We start from the raw sequence: 24,720 nt of genomic DNA, 5'->3' as shown, positions 1-24,720 counted from the left end.
GCGAGTGGGCCCGGCCCGGGCGGCCCCTGCCGGGGACCCCAGACTGCGGCCCGGGCGCCGGGGAGCTGGGCAGCTCCGCGGGGCAGGGCAGCGGGGCCGGCCCGCACCCCCAGGCGGCGCCCCGGCCGGCCCGAGCCCACCCGCCCGCCGCCGCCGCCACCGCCACCGCCACCACCGGACGACCGGCGCCCGGCGCGCGCGTGCGCAGTCTGACGTCGACGCCCAGCGGGCCTGGCCGGCGGGCCGTGCGGCGCGAGCGCGTTCGGCCCGTTGGCGTGCAACCCGGTTCAACGGAAAGGAGGACCTCGCTAGAGGCAAGGCCCCACGGGCTCTCGGCTCCGCGGAGTGGACGTTCTCGGGGGGCGGAGCTGCTGCTTCAGGACTGAGTCTCACTTGGGGTCTGGATTCAGAAAGCCCGGCCTCCCCTCTCATCCTGAAACGGGAGGAGTGGTAGGCGGAGCCAGCGTAACCAAGGCAACGTCTCCCCCGGCTGCGAAAGCGCACCGGGTCCGCGAGGGGCGGGGCGCCGGGGTTGGGCTGTGAAGGACAGCCTCCGGAGAGGGGCGTGGCCTGGAGACGAGGCCACGAACGATTGGATGGGGAGGGGCCGAGGGCGTGGCCGAGGGCTGGGGCGGCGGAGGACCAGTGCGGGAGGGGGCGGGAGCAAAGGGCGGGACGAGGGGAAGGAGGCGGGGAACGATTGGACGAGGCCAGGGGGCGGGGCCAGGGAGGAGCGCGTGCTGACGTCGCCCCGGACACGTCGGCGGCGACGACCGGAGCCGGATATGCCAAGATGGCTGCGGCGGCTGCCATCTCTGCGCTCGTCACTGCCGCCGCCGGGTGGGCTTTGGCCCGCGGCGCCTGAGGGGCCGGCTGCAGCCCGCGCGAGTGAGGGGCGAGCGTGCGGAGGAAGGCGGCGGCCGGCCGGGGGGGCGAGGCCGCGGGAGGGCCAGCACGGGTGCGGCGGCCAGCGGGCCCAGCCCGGGGCGGGCGGCGCGTCTCGAAGCCGCCGCCGGGGCCGGTGAGAGCGGGGACGCCGGGCCGGCTGCGGGCGGGGGGCGCGGTCCGGGGGAGCCGCGCGCGGGCCGAGCCGCGGGGCCGACGCGGCGGGCGGGCGGCCGCTCGGGAGGCGCCGGCGCAGGACGGCGCCGCCCCGCTCCGAGGAAACCGGCAACTTTGTGGCGCGGCGGGCGGCGGCGGCGGCGGCGGCGGAGCCCAGTCTCGAGCGGCGGCTTGGTTTGTTTGGTTTGCTGGCGTGGTGTGGAGAATGGCGCGAGGGAGGCCGGAGCGGCGCCTGGCCGGGGCGGCGCGGCCTGGCCTCTCACCCAGCCTGCGAGCTGCGGCCGTTTCCATCCCCGGACAGGGCCCAGGACGGGGCCGCGTGGGCCGCCGGCGCCGAGCCCGTCCTCTCCCCCGGCACAGAGGAGACCGGAGGCGGAGTGGCCTGCACCCTGGTTCTTGTGCCGTGGTTAACCCTCCTGGGACTTGCCTCGCCATCTCCCAGCGGCCGGAGAAATTTTCTGAGTGTGTGCGTGTGTGCGTGCTGGTTCTGTGGCCTTAGCCTGTGTTTCCCCCCCTCCCTCAGATCTGTCATTCTACCAGTTTCAGCTTTGTGGCTGGTTAATTGGAGATGAGTCTTAACGACTTTTCTGCCTGGGCGGGCTTTAAGTCTTGATCCTTAGATCTCAGCCTCCCGTGTAGCTCGGATTACCGGTGTGAGCCACTTGTGCCCGGCCCGTGCAGATAGTAAAATGATTTCTTCTCGTCTCTGTTACTATCCATAGACTTCAGAGACTCCTTGTGAAACTTACTCATTTTGAGCAGTGTGTAGGCTCCTCCACCTCCTTCTGCTTTCGTCAGCATCTTTGGATCAGATTTTAGCTTCGGAGAGGTGGGGTGTATCATGTTGGTGTCAGATACCCTTGTGTGACTGGAGTGTCACTGGCAGTCTAAAGGAACGGGTGTGTGCAGAGGGAAACTCACCCCTTCTCCCAGGTGCATTCCTTGCACACAGCTGGAGGGCACTGAGAGCAGTGTGCTGGCTGGGGTGTGCTCATTAATACAACTCCTTCCTCCCTACTAGAGTTAATAAACCCTGATCCTGTAGCACAGCCAACTTAACTTACACTTGGAAAAGTCTTACACAAGTATAGTCAGTTTGGCTGGAGAGCAGTGTTTGTGAATAATGTATATTCCAGAAGGATCAGCAGGTCTCTCTGAAGCAGGTGCTTTTTAGAAAGTTAGCAAGCTTGCTGAACAGAATAAAAGTTCCCACAATCCTGGGCTAAATGGCAGTTCATTGTTTTCTGTTGGTGAGTAGAGAAAATTAAAAGAGCAGTGTTCAGGTCATAAGATTGTTCCGAATGGAATTAACACATTGCTAAAAGGCTCTCAATTGAGGAAGACAGGGGCTGGCAGTGCTCCTTTTGTAGGTGATAGTGTTTGCTTATAAAACAGGTCTTAGGGGCTGGGAATGTGGCTTAATGGTAGAGTTCTTGCCTAGCATTCATGAAGCCCTGAGTTCAATTCCTTAGTACTACATAAACGGAAAAGGCCAAAAGTGATGCTGTGGTTCAAGTGGTAGAGCATTAGCCTTGAGCAAAAGAAGCTCAGGGATAGTGCCCAGGCCCTGAGTTCAAGCCCCAGGCATGGCAAAACAAACAAATAAGTTTTTAGTCCACTAGAGTTGAGAAAATAATGTTTAAGTCTGCAAAAAAAAAAAAGTATAAACTTGTGTAATTCAAATTCTGATAAAGGTTTCATATTCAATAGCAGTAGGGATTAGGCCTTCTGAGAATCTACCATAAGTAGAAACTTGTAAGATTACACCTTGAAGGAACCTTAGGAGGAAAAAACAAATCCAGACTCTCATTTTAGAAATGGAGACCAAGTTGCACAAAGAGTAGTGGCTGCCTTGAGCTGCTCACCAGAGGCACGGTGTCACCTCTGACTGTGACACTGCCCTCTTGGCCTCTGCTGTGGATTGTATTTATTGTTACTGTGGAGGTGAGATACAGAGGGGTTATGTTTTATGCATCAGGTAATAAGTGTCATCTGTTCCCTCCCCTCGCATTACCTACCATCTCCACCCACTTTCATCTGCGTGCAGTGAGATCCACTGCTGCATTTTCCACCTTCTCACAGAAATGCATGTGAATACACCATATATAAAGTAGAGAACACATAATCACCAGCAAAGGAAAAGCAAATTAAGAAGTCCTTTGTTTCCATATCTTTGGAATTTGTTCAATCTGTATACATATGGGTATTACACCTTTGTGATTCTCTTCTGAGGCTATCCTCTTGGTCTCACTTTATGTGAGTGTGTCATTTGTCATATACCAGTGTGTATTAGATCTGACTTCTGCATATCAGAGAGGACACGTACCCTTTGTCTCTCTGACCTTGGCTTACCTTACTTGATTTGTTCTAATTCCTTCCATTTTCCTGCAGATGACATTATTTTAGTCTTTCTAATGGCTGTATAAAATTCCGTTGTGTATAGGTACCATGGTTTTGGGATCCCCTCATCTAGTATGGGGCATCTCGGCTATTGTGAATAATGTAAACGTGGATGTCCTCATCCTGTCCTGGTTCGTGATGCTAGGAATACTATGGCTGGGTTGTAGGGAAGGTCTATGTTTAGCTTTCTGAGGAACCTGCAGACTGCTTTCCAGGGTTGTTGTAGTAGATTAATTCCTGCCAGCAGTGAAGTAGGATTTTGGATTTTTTGTTTGTTTGTTTTTTGCTTGATTGTGGGGCTTGAACTCTGGGCCTGGGCTCTGTCCCTGAGCTCTTCAGCTCAAGGCTAGTGCCCTACCACTTGACCTCAGTGCCACTTCAGATTTTCTGGTGGTCATAGGAGATAGGAGTCTCCCTGACTTCTGAGCCCGGGCTGGATGTAACCTGTGATCCTCAGATCTCAGCCTCCGGGTGAGCCACCATACCCGGAAGGGTAATGGATTTTTAACATTAAAGCATTGTTTTTGTTTTTAACTGCATAAAGTGGTAAGGGTCTTGTGTTGGAATACCACAGAAGCCTGTTTTTCTTGGCAGCCAGGTTTCAGTGTGGATTGGAGGTTGTAAAGAGTTGCTGTAGCTGTGTCCATACTGTTACTTTGTCTTAGTTGGACAAATGGAGAGAATCCAAGCTCACAGTAGAAATGGGGAAGGAGGAGGCTCTGCCTCTACTTTGGTCCATGTGAGCTGAAGGTATAAACCATTCTTGCTTTTAAAATGATAGTGAAGCTGGGTATTGATGACTTACGCCTGTAATCCCTGCATCCCACGAGGCGGAGATCTGAGGATCGTGGTTCGAAATCAGCTCAGGCAGGAAAGTTCATGAAACTCTTCTGTCCAATTAATTATTGAAAAAAAGGGCTAGGCACCAGTGGCTCATGCCTGTAATCCTAGGTACTCAGGACACTGAGATCTGAGGATCACAGTTCACAGCCATCCTTGGTACAAAAGTCCAAGAGACTTTTATCTCCAATTAACCACCAGAAAAGCAGAAGTAGCGTTGTGGCTCAAGGAGTAGAGCACTAACCTTAAGCTAAAGAGCTCAGGGACAGCGCCCAGGCTCAGAGTTCATGTTCCGTGACAGACAAAACAACAACAACAACAATAAAAACCCAGAAAAGCCAGAAATGGAGCTGTGTTTCAAGTAATAGATCGGCCTAGTGGTTGAGTGCTTGCCTAACATGCACAAAGCCCTAGGTTCGATTCCTGGGTACCGCACACACAGAAAAAAGAAAGCCCCAAGTGGTGCTATGGCTCAAGTGGTAGAGCTCTAGTCTTGAGAAAGCCCAACCCTAAGTTCAAGCCCCGGGGCCTGGCAAAAAAAAAAAAAAAAAGGGTTAGTTTGTCAGAATTGTATTCATTTTGCCTTATTCAAAGTCGAACAGCAAACACACACACAAACACACACACAGAGTGAGGGCTTTCTCTCTTTCTCTCTCTCTTTTTTTTCTAGGAAAGGTTAGCTTTCTCCCTGTTGGCAGTTTGTGAAGGCAATCATCCATAGTTGTAAACCTGGTGCAGCTTATTTTTAGGGTTTTTATTCTCTGCCTAGTTACAATTCCAGTGGTCAGAGGCAACTTTGTTTCACTGCTTTCAGATGAAAACTGGTCATCATAGAAAAAATATGAGAGATAGAGACATCTGGGTACCAGTGGGTGGGCACTGGTGGCTCACGCCTGTAATCCTGGCTACTCAGGAGGCTGAGAGCTAAGGATTGAGGTTCAGAGGCAACCTGGCCACTAGAAAACTGGAAGTGACACTGTGGCTCAAGTACTCATAGTGCTAGCCTTGAGCTGAAGAGTTCAGGAGCAACAACCCAGGCCCAGGGCTAGGGCTAGTAGCCTTTAGCTGAAGAGCTCAGGGACAGCCCAGGCCCTGAATCCAACCATCATGACTGGCGAGAGAGAGAAAGGAAGAGGGAGAGAGAGAGAGAGAGAGCGAGGGGGAGAGGGAGCGGGGGAGGGGGAGGGAGAAGTGGGGGGAGCGTGCGTAAGCGCGAAAGTAGGCATTTAAGAACTTTTCTTTCCTTTTTGTGCCATTCCTGGGACTTGAACTCAGAGTCTGGGTGCTGGGAGATTCTTTTTCTCTCCACGGTGGTGCTCTGTCACAGGCATCACAGTGCTACTTCCAGCTTTTTCTCAGTAGAGATAAAACTTTTCCTGCCCAGACAGGCTTCAAACCGAAATCCTCAGATCTCAGCCTTCTGAATAGAATTGCATGTGTGAGCCTCCTGGGGCTTGAACTCAGGGCCTGGGCACTGTCTTTGGGCTTTCTCAAGACTAGCGCTCTACTATTTGAGTCATAGCACCACTTGCTGCTTTTTCTACACATGTGCTATGGATGAATGGAACCCAGGGCTTCCTGCATGCCAGGCAAGCACTCTACCACTAGGCCACACTCCTGCCACCGACTCCCCCCTTTTAATCCTTTTTTTTTTTTTTTTCCCCTGGGCCTGGGCACTGTCCCTGAGCTTTTGTGCTCAAGGCTATTACTCTACCACTTGCACTGCAGCTCCACTTCAGCTTTTTCTGTGATTAATTGGAGATAAAACTCTCGTGGGCTTTCCTGCCCAGCTTGGCCTCAGACTGCAATCCTTGTATCTCAGCCTCATGAGTGTAGAATTACAGGCTTGAGCCAATGCTGCCAAGCATTACTGTTTTTTAATGTCTTTTCACTAAAGAAAGGGGAAGAACAGAGTTTAAACTTTTGTGTTTTTTTTTCCCCCCCTAGATTGAAGGTTAACATGCACAAAAAGGATGAAATGAAAAAAAAATTTTTTTGAGACAGGATCTCACTAGGAAGCTTTTAATGATCTGGAACTCAGTAATGTGGCCCAGCTGGCCTTGAACTCAAGCACCTCTGCCTCTGGAGTGCGGAGATTATAGGCATATACCAACTTTCCATCCATTCACCCATCCATCTACCCACCCACCTAGTAGCAGGAGAGTTTGAACTCAGGACCTCCCCCCTCACTAAGCAAGTGCTCTGCCACTTGTGTCATGAGACTAGCTTCTGGTTTTTTTTTTTTTTTTCTCAGCCATGAAGTTGGCCCTTCTTAAACTTGGTGGTATAGAACAGTGTCAGGATTAGCAGGATTTTCTGGTAGTGTCAGAATGGCTGTCAGATTGCTCCTTATCTCAGCTGGTGTGGGGGAAGATCCAGAAGCAGATCACATAGCAAGTCCTGCAGGGTACATGGGCTGTCTGTGCTCAGCCAGCTTGGGGCCAAGCCCTCATCCAGCCCATTCCAGAGCTTCCTGATGTAGCTCCAAGGACTGAGTTCTTTGCTGGGGCAGAAGCAGGGGAGAGAAGTAGCCTGAAGAATTTGGCTTGATGCCATTTTGAGAGTTGAGTGTGTGTATACGTATATACACACACACACACACATATATATATGTATATACAGACATATAAGTGTATGAAACATGTCATTTGAGTATATATTATGTATTTGCACATATAGTTTTCTTTATTGTAGAATGTACATATGGATTTTATGATCATTTTTCTTTTCTTTTCCAGCTCAAGTTAAGGAAAAGCTCTACCTTGCCTTTGTAAGCAGCATCTCCTGTGACAAAGACTTGACATGCAGCCGCCACCCCAGGCAATCCCGTCTGGCCTGGCGGGTCCCCCTCCGGCTGGGAGTCCTCGCGGCATGTTTTGGGGTGGCACCAGTCCTTACAGGAGGCCGGCCAGTAATAATGCACCAGTAGCTCCAATAACTTGCCCATTGCCGCCAGTAACAGATCCATTTGCTCTTAATAGACAGATGCCCCCACACACACCTCTGGGCAGTTCATCCAAGAGCAGCCTGCCTGCTTTGCATGGCTCAGCCTTCCCAGTGTGTTCTCAGTGGTCTGGTTTGCCTGCACCTCACACAAATGCTGGGGATAGCTCCCAAGGACCTCAGCAGCCTCTGCCAGGACCTGTGTCACATCCCAGAACAGATGCCAGTTCATTTCCTACTGCATCCATCCCTTCATTGCTGCATGGACCTGGGATGAGTAGGAGCACTGAGATTGGTTCTGTCTCGGGGCCTGAAACTCAAAATTCACCATATCCTCTTCACTACATTCCGGGAGTGGGTCCTGACCCGTCTCATGGGAGACAGCTGCCTGAGAGCGGGCCTGGGCCCGACCACCCTCTGAGTAGACCCACCCCACAGGATGGGGCAGTGGCCCCAGCAGCATCTACCTTCTTCTCCCAGCCAAGTCCACAGATGCCAGGTCAGTGGGTGCCAGTGCAGGGAGGCTCACAGACTTCCCAGCATCACTGTTTGCCCTGCCCAGAGGGACCTGTTCAGAGTGTGGGACCCCAGGCCACCAGCGCTTCCCATTTCTCCTCTCTGTCCAACCTGCACCCTGGTCCTGGCCATGAGCCTCATAGCCTGCTGGTGTCTCCCCCAGCACCCTTGGCTGGGGGTGAAGGGAGTGAGGTGGCTCACCTGCGAAGTGGAAAACACTTTCTCCCTCAACATACATCTGGGCAGCATCCCAGGACTGGGAGTCTGTGGGCAAGCCAGGAGTTCATGCACAATCCAGAAGTAAATAAGCATGTGCCAGACCCGGCCCCTGTGAATCTGCTCGCTCAGGGAAATAGCCCAGAAAACCAGGTGCACTGTTCCTGGGGGACTGGGGCTCCCCGGGCCCCACTAGCTGCATCCTCAGGATCTCTCTCCATGTTTTTCCAAGGGGAGGAGGCAGAAAATGAGGAGAATCTCTCATCTGAAAAAGCAAGCTTTGCTGGCAGAATGGACTTGGATGGTTTCCCTGCTACACCTGGACTGGGCCATCCACTCCCACCTGCACATGGAGCCGGTGGTGTCTATCAGGCCTTTCCTAAGGGCTCCAACAGTGAGACTGCACAGCAGGAAGTTGATGCACAGCCTTATTTTTCTCCCTCTGCAGACATTCAGCATGATAAACCAACTGCTAGAAACACTGCAGGTGATATGTCGGGGGGTGTGGCAAGCACTGGGACTCTCAGTGCTCATGGCTCACAGTATGAGAACGTGGAAAACTTGGAATTTGTTCAAAATCAGGAAGTTCTGCCAAGTGAGCCCCCACGTTTGGACCTCTCCTCTTCAAATGATCATTTCCGATATGGAGCCCTTCCCCGGCCCGCTGCCCCCAGGCCTAGTGCAATGGGTTCCACCAGAGGTGGACTGCATCTTGAGGCCCCTGATGTGCCACTGCACCCTCCACGGTCTGACAGTGTGTCATCCAGCTATAGCGGCCACAGCCACAGGAGTCCTCCAGGGTCCACCAGACCCCAAGAGTTGCTGGGCACATTTATTCAGCAGGAGATTGGAAAACCCGAAGATGATGCTGCAGGCAGTTTTTTTAAGCAAATTGACTCTTCTCCAGTGGGAGGGGAGATAGATGAGACCCTTGAGAGCCAGAATTACCGCAGCAGCCTGTCTCAGCCATCAACTCCAAGTCCCCCCAAACCTACAGGGATATTTCAGACAAGTGCAAATAGTTCATTTGAACCAGTAAAATCCCACTTAGTTGGGGTAAAACCAGTTGAGGCAGATCGTGCCAACATGGTAGTTGAAGTGAAGGGAACCTGTGACCACCAGAAACAGCACAGATCAGCTGCCAGGATGCCCCATGCCTCTCCTGGTAACTTGGAGCAGCCACCGGACAACATGGAGACACCTCAGGCCTGCCCTCTGCCACTTACCACCACCACCACAGAAGCTGGACACCCGCTTCCACACACGGCAGGGTCACCATTGGACACTACGCGCCCCACGCCTGAGAAGAGGCCCTCAGTCAGGACGCAGGGAGCCGTGAAGTGTGAGAGCCCAGCAACGACTCTGTGGGCACAGAATGAACTGCCAGATTTTGGTGGCAATGTCCTTTTGGCCCCAGCTGCCCCTGCGCTCTATGTGCCTGCGAAACCTCAACCGCCAGAAGTGGTTCAGCCTCTGGCGAAGGGAGTATCTGGGCAGCAGCCACGGAAGCCAGGTGCTGTCCCGCCCCTGCAGAACCAGGATGGCCCTGGTGCTTCGGAAAACCTCGAGAACCCCCCGGAGGTGGGCGAAGAGGGGGCCCTTCCCTCGCAGGCCGCTGCTGGCTATGCAAGTTTGCTGTCCTCACCACCCACTGAGTCTTTGCAGAATCAACCCGTCCTGATTGCCCAGCCCGACCACAGCTACAATTTGGCTCAGCCTGTTCATTTTCCTGTGTCTTTAGCGAGTCCTAAGGAGAAGAATCAGTCCTGGGGAGATGCGGTAGTGGGGGATAAGGCCAAAGGTAACAACCGCCAATGTCCTGGTGGCGATGCTGGAGACCATGCTGCATTGTCTGGTGTCTCAACGAGTACTGTCACTGGCTTGTCTCTGTCTAATAGTGCTGCCCCCAGCAGTGTGCCTCAAGGTTCTGGGTCTTCTGAAATGGCTTCTAGCCAGCCCACCAGTTTGTTGGGTCAGGCACTGTCCCATCCCGTTCCAAAGACTCCTCTTGTAGAAGGTCAGAAGACTCACAGTGTAGCCGGAGTTGCTGCGGACTTCAGTGGCCTTGCTGGAAGCACAGGTGCCATCCTGGCCCCCCCTGCCTGCAGTCCATTGGTACCTAGTAACAATGAGAAGGCAGATCAGTGCACTAACCCCGAAGAAACTGCTGGAGCCCTAGACTTCCCACCCAATAGAACTTGGGAGGGTCCTGGAAGAATGTATAGCTCATCCTATTCACACTGCCCAGCTTCTCAGCAAACCATTGCCAGTCACCCTAGACCATCTGGGCCTGAAGCCCATAATGCAGACCATTTCTATCAGCAGGTGACTAAAGATGCCCAGGACCAGTGTGGCCTGGAAAAAGCCCAGCCAGAGCTTGTCCCTCCTCAACCACACCAAGCACCATGTTCAGAACCTTCCAATCCAGAAAGTCCACCCACACAAGGACAGGCCCAGCAATCATCAAGTCCAGCTCCAACTGACACAGGCCAGCCGCTGCTGTCTCAGCCACCTCAGTCCTCCAGCGCATCACTTGTGTCCACCAGCTCAAGCCAGGCAGCCCCACGCTCCGAGCAGCCCTGGCTGTACCCACCCCTTCCAAATGCATACGGCCTATCACCTCAGGACTTAGCATCCCACTGTTACTACAGACCGCTGTACGATGCCTATCAGTCCCAGTACCCCTCGCTCTATCTACCCGATCCTGGGACAGCCTCCCTGTATTACCAGGTAAGAGCAGTCGTCATCCTGTCCTCGCTTTGGCCCATTGCATTTCTTCTCTTATAGCGCATTCCTCCAGACCTGAGGAAAGTTCTCCCTGGCCACCACCCAGCTCCATCCTCAGGTTTCTGCCAGCCCCTCTTGAGTTGTAATGAATTATTATTGCTAACTTCGTTGTTGTTGCTAGTCTTGGGGCTTGAACTTTGGGCCTGGGTGCTGTCCCTGAGCTCTTCAGCTCAAGGCTACCACCCTACCCCTGGAGCCATAGCACCACTTCTGGTTTTCTCGTGGTTAATTGGAGATAAGAGCCTCCTGGACTTTAGTGCCCTGCCGGACTTTAGTGCCCTGCCGTGGCTGGCTTTGAACTGTGATCCTTAGATCTCAGCCTGCTACGTAGCTAGGATTGTAGGCGTGAGCCATAGTGCCCAGCTTGCTCACTTTTTTAAATGACACAGCATCCGGTTTATATGACAGAACAGCCTCCCCCCTCCCCCCTTTGTCAGGCTGGGTGCTGTCCCTAAGCTCTTCAGCTCAAGGTTAGTGCTAGGATTACAGGCATGAGCCACTGGCATCCAGCGCCCTTTCTTATAACATCTGTCGACTTGGTGCAGAATTAGAGCTCTGCTTAATCTCTGGAAGCTCATATATATTCGTTTTTGTTGGGCTGGGGCTTGAACTCCAGGCCTGGGTGCTGTCCCTGATCTCTTTTGCTCAAGGCTAGTGCTCTACCACTTTGAGCCAAAGTACCACATCTGGTTTTCCGGTGGTTCATTGGAGATAAGAGTCTCACAGACTTGCCTGCTTGGGACAGCTTTGAACCATGACCCTCAGATCCCAGCCTCCTGAGTAGGTAGCATCATAGATGTGAACCACCAGTGCTGGACTTCTTATGTGTTTTATTGTTTAGCCTAAATGGCTCCTGGGTTCTTAAATGCTTAGTATCCCCCCTTCCTGGGTTTTACATAGTTTTAACCCCCAACCAAGAATAAGAAACACAAGAAACAACAGGAGGAATGCTAGACATCTTGGAAGCCTCTCATGGGAACTTTTTTACTGGAAAGGAGACTCGACTCGAGATCCATACCAGGGAGCCCAGGTGAGCTCGACTTGAGGACAGCAGAGTGAGAGGCGCCACAGGCTGTGGTCGACCCTTTTTAGGACTGAAGCCTGGAAATACCTCTTTTTTTTTCATTGCTGTCATTTCCAGTAGTGGTCAAAAACGTGTCTGTTTTTCCATTATCTGCAGGTAATGGCAAAGCTGAAGTATTTATGCACAGAAGGATGAGTTCTAGCTCAGATATATTCAGATTTTCTCATGTTCAGGCACCGGCTGAGGCCATGGTTTATACGGCTGACTTTAGGACTATTCAAATGGGTCACTGTCCTCTTGCTTCACTGGGGTGGTGGCTCAGGCAGGACACGTGATCATAGACCTTGTCCATCGAGGCTTGAGGAGGTAAATACCTCCTGCCCTCAAAAAGTCTGCCTGCTGACAGGCCTGTGGGTCCATCTGGGTTGTGTTAACAGACCTGGGCTGACAGTCTTAGGTAAACCCTGCCATCTCTGCTTACATGAAGGAAGCCCCACTTCTAGCCCTGCTCCTTTGGAGAATGGTCATCTGACACTATAGAGAGTTGGAGCTGGGTGTTTGGTAACTGACTGCTTATGCCCAAACCTCCTCTCCACAGGATGTCTATGGCCTGTACGACCCTCGATACAGACCCTATGACAGCTCAGCCTCCACGTACACGGAGAACTACCGCTACCCGGAACCTGAGCGGCCCAGCTCCCGAGCAAGTCACTGCTCTGACCGGCCCACAGCCAGGTGGGAACTGGTCTATGCTGCTGTTTTACTCTCATGCCCAGACAGATGTTTGTGTTGTCAAGATTGTAGCTTAGTGATTGGAAAAATTCTTTAAAGGATTATACAAACTCATTTAATGTATGTTTGTATATTTTCAGCATGTGCTGGGACTGCATGTGGCAGAATTGGTCAGTTAGCAGGCCAGACTTCATACAGAGCCACAAAGAGGCAGCCTCTGTGCCATTTAGGGACAAGTGGTGGTTCCTGTCACCAGGTGCCTCTGTTTTTCTGGCAGTCTGCTGGTGGTTGTGTTGGGCTCTTAGACTGTGGCCACTTTTTTTTTTTCTTTTTTTCCTTGTGGGTTGTGGAGCTTGAACTCGGCCTGGGCGCTGTCCCTGAGCTCTTTAGCTCAAAGCTACAACCTTACCCTTCAGCTAAGCCCCACTTCCTGTTTTCTAGAGGTTAATTGGAGATGGGAGTCTCAGGTCCTTTTGTGCCCGGGCTGGCTTTGAACCTTGATCCTCAGATCTCAGCCTCCTGGGTAGCTAGGATGACAGGTGTGAGCCCCTGCACCCAACAGTGTGCAGACTCTTTTGAAGTCTCCAGACACCTGGAAGGACTAGTGACAAAGATGTATTCATTTGAGGATGAAGCCTGCTGACTCCATATACAGGACCTGTGTTCTGTACCTGGCTTTGCTACCTTTGCCAGAAGATGTGCATGTGTGTCTGGCTTTCATTTCCTGCACTCCTGTTGTCCTTGCCTCTGCTTTGTAGTCATGCAATAGCGATTTGGAAAGAACCATAGTGTGTGCCCTCGGAGTAAGCCTGTAAGCTAGGTCAAAGTCTATTGCAGTTGTCTCAGAACTCCAGAGGTTGCTTTTGAGCTATGTCTATGCAGGACCACTGGTGACTTTGCATAAGCGATGGGTGTGGGTCCGGTCATTTCAGACTTTGCCCCCTTTGCTCCTGTGGTCCCTCTGCCAGAGTTTGGAGTGTTCTCATAGAAGTAAGCTTTGGCCATGAGGACACACCATTCTTCAGCCTGGCAGTGTGAACAACCCAGTTGCTATGTACAAAATGTCAGTGCTTATTTCAGAAAGGTTCCACTTGCTGCTGCTTCAAGGTTTTGGTGGTTTATCACAGGCTTTGCCTGTGAAATTTTTTTTTTTGAGGGGGGGGCTAGTCCTAGGGCTTGGACTAAGGGACTGAGCCCTGCCCTTGGGGCTTTACCATTTGTGCCACAGTACCACCTCCGGCTTTTTCTATGTATGTAGTACCAAAGAGTCAAACTGGGGTCTAAGGACAGTGCTCAGGCCCTGAGCTCAAGACCAGGACAGGCAAGAACAATTTAAAAAAAAAAAGTCCTAGAAGGAGCTCAAAATCTCACCTGTTATTTATTTATTTGTTTATTTTTGGACAGTACTTGAACTTAGGGCTTAGGCACTGTCCCTTACTTTTTCACTCAAGGCTAATACTCTACTACTTGAGCCACTACTCCACTTCCAGCTTTCTTTTTGGTGATGAATTGGAGATAAGATTCTCATGGATTTTACTGCCTGGGCTGGTTATAAATTGCAGTCCTGGGATCTTAGCCTCCTGAGAGAGAGGATTACTGGCATGAGCCACTTGCACATGGCTTCCATCTTAGCTTTTCTTTGGCTCAGGTTAGAGCCAGGGGTAGGTCTTGTGGGCCTACATCATGCTTAGCAGGTTCCAGCTCTGCTCATAGTTATGTTCTGTCTCCCCAGGTTACATAGAGTCCTAAAGGCTGCTGAAGTTGACTTTTGTTGTTGTCAGTCATGGGACTTGAATTCAAGGCCTGAGTGCTGCCTTTTTCCCTCATGGCTAACTTTGAACCATAGCACCCCATCCGGTTTTCTGGTAGTAGGAGATAAGAGTCTCACAGACTTCTGTCTGTGCTGGCTTTGAACCACGATCCTCAGATCCCAGCCTCCTGAGTAGCTAAGATTACAGGCCTGAGCCACAGGCGCATGGCTAAAGTTGGCATTTTTAATTGATTAAAATCCATCTATGCTGTTTTGTTATGCTAAACATATCAAAACCTCCTAGGATGTAGCACTAAGGATAAAAAGAGTTGTTAGCTACAAAGTGGGAAATTTATAACCCTCTCATCATTTTGCTCAATTTTTGGGGGGGGGCTGGTCATGGGGTTTGAACTTGGTCTGGACGCTGTCCCTGAGCTCTTCAGCTCAAGGTTACTACCCTACCCTTGAGCCAAGCCCCACTTCCTGTTTTCTAGAGGTTCATTGGACATAGGAGTCTCAGGTCCTTTTTGTGCCAGGCTGGCTCTTAGCCTTGACCCTCAGGTCTCAGCCTCCTGAGTAGCTAGGATGACAGGTGTGTGCCACCGCACCTGGCACCATTTTGGTCTTCTAATTAGAGTGCTTTCACATCCAGACTATTTTGGTAAATGCTCACTGCCATGGTATAATGTGTACTACTTATTGTGCCACACTTCAATGGGTAACATGTTCACTTGTTCTGTGTTTTTAGGCAAGGGTACCCCGAAGGGTACGGTAATTCCAGGAGCGGGTGGAGCAGTCAGAGTGACTACTATGCAAATTATTACTCGGGCCAGTGTGATTATGGAGGTAGGTTCAAGAATGTATAGAGATTAGTGAGTGGAATGTCCATAGGACACTGTGAACAAGCAGCTGGGTGCTTGTCACACTCTGTTTTGAGCAACCTTTTCCTTTAAGTAATCTCTTCCTGTTCTTATTCAAGGAGCAGAGTAGTTGAAAATTCTTATTTCTAAGGGTAACATTGAGAGCTTGCATTCTAACAAAGTGTATTGTCCATTCTTGACTACTCAACTGTGAGGTGAAGAGATGGAAATAAAATGAAAAACTGGCTGCTGGGTCCCTTTGTTCCAGAAGCCACCAGGGGTCGGTCCCTGCTTATCAGCAGTGAACGTGGGACATTGACTGTCTGGTGTTAGGCTGCTGCCTCTAGCCAGCCTCCAGCCTCCACAGCCGCTTGTGTGCAGCACAGGCACCTCAGTGGCCTAAAAGAGCTGGGAGCTCCCTTGTTGTCTCTGGCTGTGCATTCTTATACCTTGGGCTCCACGGTGGCTGATAGGTCCATGCCTTTCCCCAGTTTCCCAGAAGGGCTCTTTCCGAACCTCTTATCACTTGAGCCACAGCACCACTTCTGGCTTTGTCTGTGGTACTGAGGAATGGAACCCAGGGCTTCCCGCTTGCTAGGCAGGCACTCTACCACTAGGTCACCAGATTCCTAGTCCTGCGGTCTGTAGATCACTTTAGGGAGAAGAAATACTACCAAAATTATGATAAAGGGATTAGGAATTCAGAACTGTAAAGCATTTGGGGCTGAGAATATACCTCAGTGGCAGAATGCTTTCCTAGCGAGTAAACATGAAAAAAAACTTAATATAGAAGCCTATTCTCTTTCTGTTAAATAATAAACACTAGTTTTGGTTAGATCTGGTGGCTCACACCTGTAATCCTATATGGTTATGCTCAGTGTGAGGCTGGGATCAGAGGATGAAGGTTTGAAGCCAGCCTGGGTAGGGAAATTATGAGATTCATACCTCCAGTTCACTACCAAAAAGCCAGATGTGTGTCTCAAGGGCTTGAGCAGTAGCCTTGAGCACAAAAACAAACAAACACAACTTGAGGACAGCGGCAGGCCCTGAGTTCTAGTCTGGAGCTGGCACAGAAAAAGAAAGGAGGGCTGGGAGTTTGGCCTAGTGGTGGAGTGCTTGCCTAGCATGTACAAAGACCTGGGGTTCGATTCCTCAGTAACGCGTGCATAGAAAAAGCTGGAAATGGTGCTGTGGCTCAAGTGGTAGAGAGCTAACCTTGAGAAACCCCAAGGGCAGTGCTCAGACCCTGTGTTCAAGCCCGAGGACTGGCAAAAAAACAAAAACAAAAACAAAAAAACAACCCAAAACAGAAAAAGAAACAAGCAAAAAACCTTAAAAAAAAAAAAAAAGGAAGAAAAATATACTGAATAGTTCCCTGTTGTGGTGTCCCTGGTGTGTGCCTCAGCTTGGGGTGAGGGGTGGGGAGATAGCTGCTCCAGGGGGAGGGGAGTGGGGGAGGTAGCTGCTCCTGGGGAGCTGATTCCTTGTCATTGCTTGTGCAGACTCGGGTCGCTGGGATCGTTACTATGGCTCTAGATTCAGGGATACTCGCGTCTGGGACCGCAGGTCCTGGTACGATGCTGAGCATGATCCATACAGGAAGGAGGCCTATGCTTATGGTGACAGGTAGGTAATGACCTTGGCTGAAGGAAGCTGGGGTGAGCCTTGTTGCCATACCTCTGGGCTTCCAGCTCTGGGGTGTGCTCTCTGAGGCCACCCAAGTTGAACGCAGGGGTTCATAATGCCCACTGCCTTGGGATGGATGGAGGGAGGGCAGTGAGGAGAGAGGGCCACCCTGGCCTTTGGGGTTACCTGGTAGAGGCATGTCATCCCCAGACATTTCCTTTTCCTCGGGCTCCTGCTTCCTCTAGGCTGGACAAGTGTGATGACCACTGGCGATACGACCCGCGCTTCACAGGAAGCTTTGATGATGACACTGCGCCCCCTAGGGACCCTTATGGGGAAGAGGTGGACCGGCGCAGTATCCACAGTGAGCACTCCGCTCGGAGCCTGCGCAGTGGGCACAGTCTGCCCAGCCGCCGCAGCAGTCTCAGCTCACACTCACGCCAGGTGTGCACAGCGGGATGGGCGCAGTGCATCCGCTGTCAGTCATCCTGGCACTTGTGGAGCTCACCTTCTCTGCTTGCTTGCTTTCCCAAGAGCCAGATTTACAGAAGCCAACATGTGACTACTGGTTCCTTTGAGGCCCCGCCCCCTCCTGGCTCCTTTCATGGCGATGGCACCTATGGCGCCTACGGCAGCAATATGGGCACTGCCCACGGCTTTCCGGAATACGGCTATCCTGTCGACGGTGCCTGGCCAACTGTGGAGCAAGGTGTGTCTCAGCAGCCCAGGGTGGGGCTGCCAGTGGTCCACAGGAGGCTGCAGTCCTTATGGTGTATGGAATCTCAGTGTTGTTATGCAGTGCAGGATCCTCCTGCCTTGACATCTGACTGACAAGGTTACAGGTGTGCACCACCCTGCAGGCAGGAGTCAGTTCTGAGAGACTGGCCTACCTCCTCTGTATACCCTAAGGTCACAGTGGCAGACCTTGTGGATGCAGGTCAGTGCTGGCCCTTGGATGCCACCGAGGCCACGTCCACACATGCATTGCTGCAATGTGTGACTCTGAGAAGGGGTCCTGTCCACACCCCCAGCACTGGCCGTAGATGTGAGCAGTCTTAGAGGAAACTTCATTTCCCCTTGATAAACTTGTTTTGTGTGTCGATCTGACTGAGCTAGTCTCACTTCCAGATTGCAGAAATGCCTTGGGCCAGCCATGGTCTTTCTCCCAGCCTTTCTCCTTTCTTCTCTCCTTGACTGTGTCTTTGATGTTGGGTGCTCTGTGAAAATCAGGCCCAGCTGGCTGGTGGAGTTGCTCAGGAATATAGGGAGCTATAAGCCAGTGACTTCTTTCTCTGTGTAATTGATTGCAGTTCCATCAAGACCAACATCTCCTGAGAAGTTTTCAGTGCCTCATATCTGTGCCCGATTTGGGCCTGGTGGTCACCTCATTAAGGTGGTTCCTAACCTGCCTTCGGAAGGGCAGCCTGCCCTGGTTGAGGTCCATAGCTTGGAGGTAAGATTAGAGACCCTCTGTGGCCCTCTGTGCCACATACTTGGTGATTTTTTTTTTTTTTTCCCATCATGGGGCTTGAACTCTGGGCCTGGGCGCTGCCCCTGAGCTCTTTTTGCCCTACCACTTTGAGCCATAGCACCACTTCCGGTTTTCTGGTGATTAATTGGAGATGAGAGTCTCACAGACCTTCCTGCCCAGGCTGCTGGCTTACACCCAGTTCTGACATCTCAGCTAGGATTATAGGTGTGTGCCACCAGTGCCCGGCTGCTTTGTGACTGTTCTACAACCATCTCAACTCTTGTCTTTGGAAACAAAGGCCTGGGAATTGGTTGTTTTTCTTCTATTTTGGCAGCCCTGGGGTTTGAACTGCGGGCCTCACACTTGCTGGGCAGGTACTCTTCCACTTCAGTCATGCCCCAGCTCTTTTCTGCTTTAGTTATGTTTTGAATAGGGTTTTGCTTTTTTGCTCAGGCTGGCCCGATGGCAGTCACCCTCTCTATGGCCTTTCACATTAGTTAGGTTACAGGAATGAACCGGCTTGTTGAGATGAGGTCTTGATAACTTTTTCTGCTAGGCTGGCCTCAAACTCTGACCCTCCTTATCTCTGCCTTCCTAATAGCTAAGATTGGTGGCATGATTTGCTTTGCCCAGCCTTCTGGGAAGTGTTTATGCCTATGAAGCTAGATCTGGAGAGCTTTTGTTTTGTGGAGGGTTTTTCACATTGTGGTTGGTGAGATTTAGCACTTCTAGGTGCATTATGTATTTTTATTCCCATCTTCTCACTTGGGGGGTGTTCATATGGACTGGTGAAGAAGGTTCCCTGAGGGAGTCTGGAGTGGGAAGGGCAGGCTAAAGAGCAGAGGCCCTAAGTGGATCTGTCATAGCCCATGTGGGCCCACTGAAAACAGTGTTTCCCATACAGAGATAGGCCTGGCCTCAGGAGGGCGTCTGCATCCTGGGCTCTTGGTGAGGGCAGCATCTGGGGTTTGGGCAGCACATGTGAGCTACTTCCTGTCCCCTCTGCTTGCAGACTTTACTGCAGCACACTCCTGAGCAGGAGGAGATGCGCTCGTTCCCTGGACCTCTCGGCAAGTAAGTTCCTCGCTGGTGTCTTGAGGCTGCATAGAGGTGGTTGCTGAGTTTGGCCTTACAGCCCTGGCCTGCATTCTCAGAACACTCATTCTTCTTCCAGGGACGACACCCATAAAGTGGATGTTATTAATTTTGCACAGAACAAAGCTACAAAATGTTTGCAGAATGAAAACTTGATTGACAAAGAGTCTGCAAGTCTTCTATGGAATTTTATTATTCTGTTATGCAGACAGAATGGGGTACGTTCCTTTCCACGCACAATGTTCTTTGTGTCAGGACCATTCCTGTGTGTGTCATCGTGTCCGGCCTGCCATACCAGGAAGGCATCTTGGCTTGGAGGGGGGAAGGGAGGGTGCTGTGTGGGGTATGCTGAGATTCTCAACCCTTTGGCCACATCAGGGACAGATGCTGTGTCTTTGGTGTTCTAATCCTAGGCCCTTGCAGGCAGCCGCTGATGAGGACTCTAGCCTGTCCTGTCCCCTGGCTGGAGCTCCTGTTCATACTAAAGCCTTGCATTGCTCCCCCTCCCCTGTGGCCTTACAGACCGTGGTGGGGACGGACATCGCAGAGCTGTTGTTACGAGACCACAGGACAGTGTGGCTTCCTGGGAAGTCACCCCATGAGGCAAACCTCATAGACTTCACCAACGAGGCTGTGGGGCAAGTGGAGGAGGAGGAGTCTGGTGAGGCGCAGCTCTCCTTCCTCACCGACAGTCAGACAGCTGCCAGCAGTGGCGTGCTGGAGAAGGAAACGGAGCGGTTCCGGGAGCTTCTGCTTTATGGCCGCAAGAAGGTATGTGGTCTTGAGACTCCCAGGAGCCTTGCTTGCTTCGTTCTTGAGGTTGCAGTCCTGGTGCCTGGCCCCTCTGCACGTCCCACCGCGGCGGGTCTTTGCACCAGGTACTGGGTGGGGAGGAGGCCGTCCCCTCCTGGAGGGTCACAGCTTTGTTGCAGCACAGTCGTCTGTCTCAGTCCAGCGAGGTGCCCGCCCGTATGTTACACATCCCAAATGCATTTCAGGATGCTTTGGAGTCTGCGATGAAAAATGGCTTGTGGGGTCATGCTCTGCTGCTTGCAAGTAAGATGGACAGCCGGACACATGCTCGTGTCATGACCAGGTAAGACAGCTGGCACACAGTCCTTTCTAGGTGCCCTGCTGTGCTTTGAGATGGCCACACTTGGGCCTCTAAGCCTACTGGGTCTTCTTTCTTGGGTCATGCTATTGAGGAATTTAACAGTTTTTTTGGTCAAGTGATGAATACTGATATTTTCAGGAGTTTTGAGGTTTGAACTCATGACTTGTTAGGCAGATGCTGTACCACTGAGCCATTCCTCCAGTCCTTCCTTACATTGATTAATCACTCTTGAGACAAAGTCGTGATCCCAGGGTTGCTGGGATAGACATGCACTACCCTGTACAGCTTCTTCCATGGGGACAAAGTTTCAGAACTGTGAGTCTCCTCATCTTTGCCTTCTGTGTAACCACCGCCAGCTCTAGGTTGAAAAGTGTTCTGTTTTTTATTTTTTTTCTCCCCACACTGACCTTGAATCATGAGCTTCCTGTTCTCAGCTACCTGAGTAGCTAGTATTGCATAGGTGAGCCATTGCCAACCCAGCTGGTTTTCAGTATTTTCTATAAAACCTCCAGTTTTCTGTTCTTCACCCTTTTTATGCTTTTTGAAGCTGAAATAGTTGTTATCTGCCGAGGCTAAACTGACTATTAAAAGGACTGTGGTTGGACTTGAGGGCTTTTTTATAACTGAGCCAAAGTTACTTCTTCCTTTCTTCCTTTCTTTTCAGTCCCAGAGCTTGAACTCAGAACCTGAGCCACTGTCTTGGGGCTTTCTCAAGGCCAGTGCTCTACCACTTGAGCCACAGCACCACTTCCATCTTTTTCTGTGTATGTGGTACCAAGGAATTGAACCCGGCATGCTAGGCAAGCACTTTTCCTACTAGGCCCCCAAGTTAGATCTTTCTTTACTTATGCCCACCTAGGTTTGCCAATAGCCTTCCAATCAACGATCCTCTACAGACAGTCTACCAGCTCATGTCTGGGCGGATGCCTGCTGCGTCAACGGTGAGTGCCACATTGGACCCCGCTCTCTCCACGGTGAGTGGCCACCGTGGGTCCCACAGTGTTGGTTTTGTTTTCACTGAAGACTTCACCAAAGGATCTGAGACCTCTGTCTTTGAGTTTCTGTGTATATGATGTGTATTGGTACTAGGGTTTGAACTCGGGGTCTGGGTGCTAACCCTGAGCTTTTTCAAAAAGCTCAAGGCTGTTGCTGTACCACTTGAGCCACAGCTCCACTTCTGGCTTTTTGGTAGTTAATTGGAGATAAGAATCTCACTGGCTTTTCTGCCCATTCTGGCTTTGAACCACATTGCAGATCTCCCTGAGAGCTTGGGTTGCAGGCATGAGCCACCAGTGTCCGGCTTGACCTACGTCTGTTGTTCTTGCTTTCTTATTGGGCTTGACCGTTAGGGGATTACAGTGCGCCTCTTGTGAGGATGAGGACATGTGTTGTGTTCTGATGATAGTGTTGTGGAGATGAGAAGTGGGGAGACTGGAGGCCACATCTTGCTATGGTGTTATCCAACCTGAACAACAACATGGAAGTAGAGTCCCGGGCCATGACCACCATGGGCGACACTCTAGGTGGGTCGGGCGCTGGGTGGGCGCTGGCTCTCCTCCCTCCACAGCCCTGCCAGGGCTCCTGGCTTGGTTGTCAGTGACTTTGGGCCTGTCTCGGGATGAAGCATGTGTTCTGTCTCTCCGCAGCCTCCAGAGGCCTTTTAGATGCTGCGCACTTCTGCTACCTGATGGCCCAGGTTGGATTTGGGGTCTACACAAAGAAGACCACAAAACTGGTCCTGATCGGGTCCAATCATAGGTGAGGAGTCCAGCTGAGCAGGGTCTGCTCTCCTTCCTGAAGGAAATGATTTCCTCTGTTCGTTGAGGAATGGACAGCTTTACAAAGCTGCTCACTTTTTCAATTCCCTTCTGCAACAGTTTGCCATTCTTAAAGTTTGCCACCAACGAAGCCATTCAGAGGACAGAGGCCTATGAGTATGCTCAGTCCCTTGGGGCCCAGACCTGCCTCTTGCCTAATTTCCAGGTAAGCAAGAAGGTGTGTGTGCGTGCATGCGTGCGTGCGTGCGTGCGTGCGTGCGTGTGTGTGTGTTAGAGGGGGAAGAGGGGGCAGTGCGGGGAGATTTTTGTTTTTGTTTTTGTTTTTTTTCTTTTCCCTTTAAAAAATATTGTAAAGGTGATGTACAAGCAGGGTTACAGTTAAATAAGTCAGGTGGAGAGTACTTTTCCTCCTGGACAATGTCACCCCTTCCCAATTTTTCTCTCCTGTCCCCACCCATTCCCACATAATGTCCAGTAAGTACAGCTTTTAGTTTTTTAGGTTTTTTTTTTTGAATTCTTATACAAATAATGATGAGATTTAGGAGAGGATTTTTTTTTTTTTTTTTTTTTTTTTTTTTTTTTGCTAGTCCTGGGCTTGAGCTCAGGGCCTGAGCACTGTCTTTAGACTTTGTCAAGGCTAGAGCTCTACCACTTGAACCTCAGCACCACTTCCAGCTTTTTTCTAGGTATGTGGTACCAAGGAATCAAACCTGGGTCTTTGCATGCTAGGTAAGCATTCTACCACTAGGCCAAACTCCCAGCCCAGGAGAGGATTTTTGTTGTTGTTGTTGTGGGGCTTGAACTCAGGGCCTGGGCACTATCCTTGAGCTCTTCAGCTCAAGGCTATCACTCTACCACTTAAGCCACAGTGCCACTTCCGGTTTCCGGTGGTTAATTGGAGATAAGAGTCTCATGGACTTTAGTGCCTGGGTTGGCTTTGAACTGTGAGCCTCAGATCTCAGCCTCCAGAATAGCTAGGATTACAGGCATGAGCCACCAGCGCCTTGTTGAGATGTTCAGCTAATGAAGCTAAAAAATGAAATGATAGTGAATTGAGGATTTTTGTTAGCATTTTGGGTCTTGGAATGTAAAACTTGGATTCAAGTACTTTGCTGTCAGCTGTGTGTAACAAGGGCTGTGGCAGGCCCAGCACAGTGCCTGTGTATATGAAGTGGTTAGCAGAAAGTGTTTTTAGTGTAGCTAGCTCCACAGGAAAGGTGACTGTCGCAAAGGGTCTGGCTGCACTGTTAGCAGGGGAAAAGAAGGAGTTGGTTAGAATCTTAAGAGACCTCAGAGGATAGGACCTAGTAGTGCTGTTAGAGAACAGGGGTGATGGTGGTGGTCATGGTGATGAGACGCCCAGAGAGAGCCGAGCATACAGAGTCTTCTCAGGAAACACAGGGGAGCCCCAGGATGGTGCAGCTGTGTTTGTTGTTGCAGGTGTTCAAATTCATCTACTCTTGTCGCCTGGCTGAGATGGGACTTGCCACCCAGGCCTTCCACTACTGCGAAGTGATCGCCAAGAGTATCCTGGCACAGCCCGCCTCCTCCTCCCCAGTGCTCGTCAGCCAGCTGGTGCAGGTGGGAAGCCAGGGTGCTGAAAGCTGCTCAGGCCTATCTTGGAGTTACAATACCGAAATGTCCTTGGGCTTGGATTTCCAGTGTTAGCACAGGAGTTCTTCAGCTGTGCTGTGTCAGACAGGGGTTGAGCAGTAAGCTTCTCTGCGACAGGCTCCATCTCCAGGTGATGTTTGAGGCAGGTTAGCCACGTGCGGTTCACAGGTGGTCCTGGCTACATGTTCACCACCTGTTTCTTGCACATCTGATGGAGTATATGGCCAGCTGCCAAGGGTTGGTGTGGAGAGCACTGCACTGCTGTCCACACACTGTGACCCCCATTGTGTGAGGTGTCCAGTCGCTTCATTCCTGGAAATACACCTGTGGTGCCTGAGCCAGCTTGTCATCGTGGAAGTGTAGAGATTTAGGATTCCCCTGTCCCCATCCCCAGTTTAGCGCTCACCAACACAGACCAGGCTAGTGTCATCTTACCCAGCATGGCCTCCCACCTGTGCGCTGGGACAAGGGGTCAAGGGTACATGGTCAGGTGGTGACTGATGGTCAGGCTCTGCTGATCAAGCCAGCTTGTGAGGCCCTAGGTCTGCAGAGCACTCCAGTTTAGGTCCTTCTAACCCAGCACATGTGCCCATGAACTTCCTGTCTAATCCTGTCACCTGCAGTAACTGTTTGTCTGTTCTCCGGTCTTCTAGATGGCATCCCAGTTACGCCTCTTCGATCCTCAGCTGAAGGAGAAGCCAGAGGAGGAATCCTTTGTGGAGCCTGCCTGGCTGGTGCAGCTGCGGTGTGTGGAGAGGCAGATCCAGGTGTGGCTTGTGACAGCACAGCACTGTCTTAGCGCTTGGCCTGTACATGGGTGATAGCATGTTTTGTACCCATTTTCACACTGCAGACATTCAACTGCAGCAGTCATCTTAGGGAGTGTGCATAG

At 51.4% G+C, this 24,720-nt stretch overlaps 1 protein-coding gene across 8 annotated transcripts in view; it reads left to right on the top strand.

Moving 5' to 3' along the window:
* Nucleotides 1–787: 787 nt before the first annotated feature.
* Nucleotides 788–24,720, top strand: part of Sec16a (SEC16 homolog A, endoplasmic reticulum export factor) — a 39,121-nt gene continuing 15,188 nt past the window's right edge. For 6 of the 8 annotated variants that reach the window (XM_090330940.1, XM_090330942.1, XM_090330941.1 and 3 more), the window contains exons 1-18: nucleotides 788–1,021; nucleotides 7,041–10,707; nucleotides 12,387–12,523; nucleotides 15,019–15,116; nucleotides 16,633–16,756; nucleotides 17,002–17,200; nucleotides 17,291–17,465; nucleotides 18,067–18,209; nucleotides 19,240–19,301; nucleotides 19,402–19,540; nucleotides 19,845–20,093; nucleotides 20,321–20,418; nucleotides 21,296–21,377; nucleotides 21,842–21,959; nucleotides 22,083–22,194; nucleotides 22,314–22,419; nucleotides 23,655–23,795; nucleotides 24,482–24,595. In XM_090330940.1, coding sequence (XP_090187066.1) covers nucleotides 7,105–10,707; nucleotides 12,387–12,523; nucleotides 15,019–15,116; nucleotides 16,633–16,756; nucleotides 17,002–17,200; nucleotides 17,291–17,465; nucleotides 18,067–18,209; nucleotides 19,240–19,301; nucleotides 19,402–19,540; nucleotides 19,845–20,093; nucleotides 20,321–20,418; nucleotides 21,296–21,377; nucleotides 21,842–21,959; nucleotides 22,083–22,194; nucleotides 22,314–22,419; nucleotides 23,655–23,795; nucleotides 24,482–24,595 — 5,700 coding nt within the window. In that variant the 5' untranslated portion in view covers nucleotides 788–1,021; nucleotides 7,041–7,104. The remainder of the gene's footprint in view (nucleotides 1,022–7,040; nucleotides 10,708–12,386; nucleotides 12,524–15,018; nucleotides 15,117–16,632; nucleotides 16,757–17,001; nucleotides 17,201–17,290; nucleotides 17,466–18,066; nucleotides 18,210–19,239; nucleotides 19,302–19,401; nucleotides 19,541–19,844; nucleotides 20,094–20,320; nucleotides 20,419–21,295; nucleotides 21,378–21,841; nucleotides 21,960–22,082; nucleotides 22,195–22,313; nucleotides 22,420–23,654; nucleotides 23,796–24,481; nucleotides 24,596–24,720) is intronic. The other 2 variants (XM_090330944.1, XM_090330943.1) reach the window with 2 other exon arrangements.

Source organism: Megascapheus bottae, chromosome 3, assembly GCF_031878675.1.
Source record: "Megascapheus bottae isolate mThoBot1 chromosome 3, mThoBot2.hap1, whole genome shotgun sequence".
NCBI classification, from domain to species: Eukaryota; Metazoa; Chordata; class Mammalia; order Rodentia; family Geomyidae; genus Megascapheus; species Megascapheus bottae.
The sequence above is the reverse complement of the archived record's forward strand: the minus strand, read 5'-3'. Positions and strand labels throughout refer to the sequence as shown.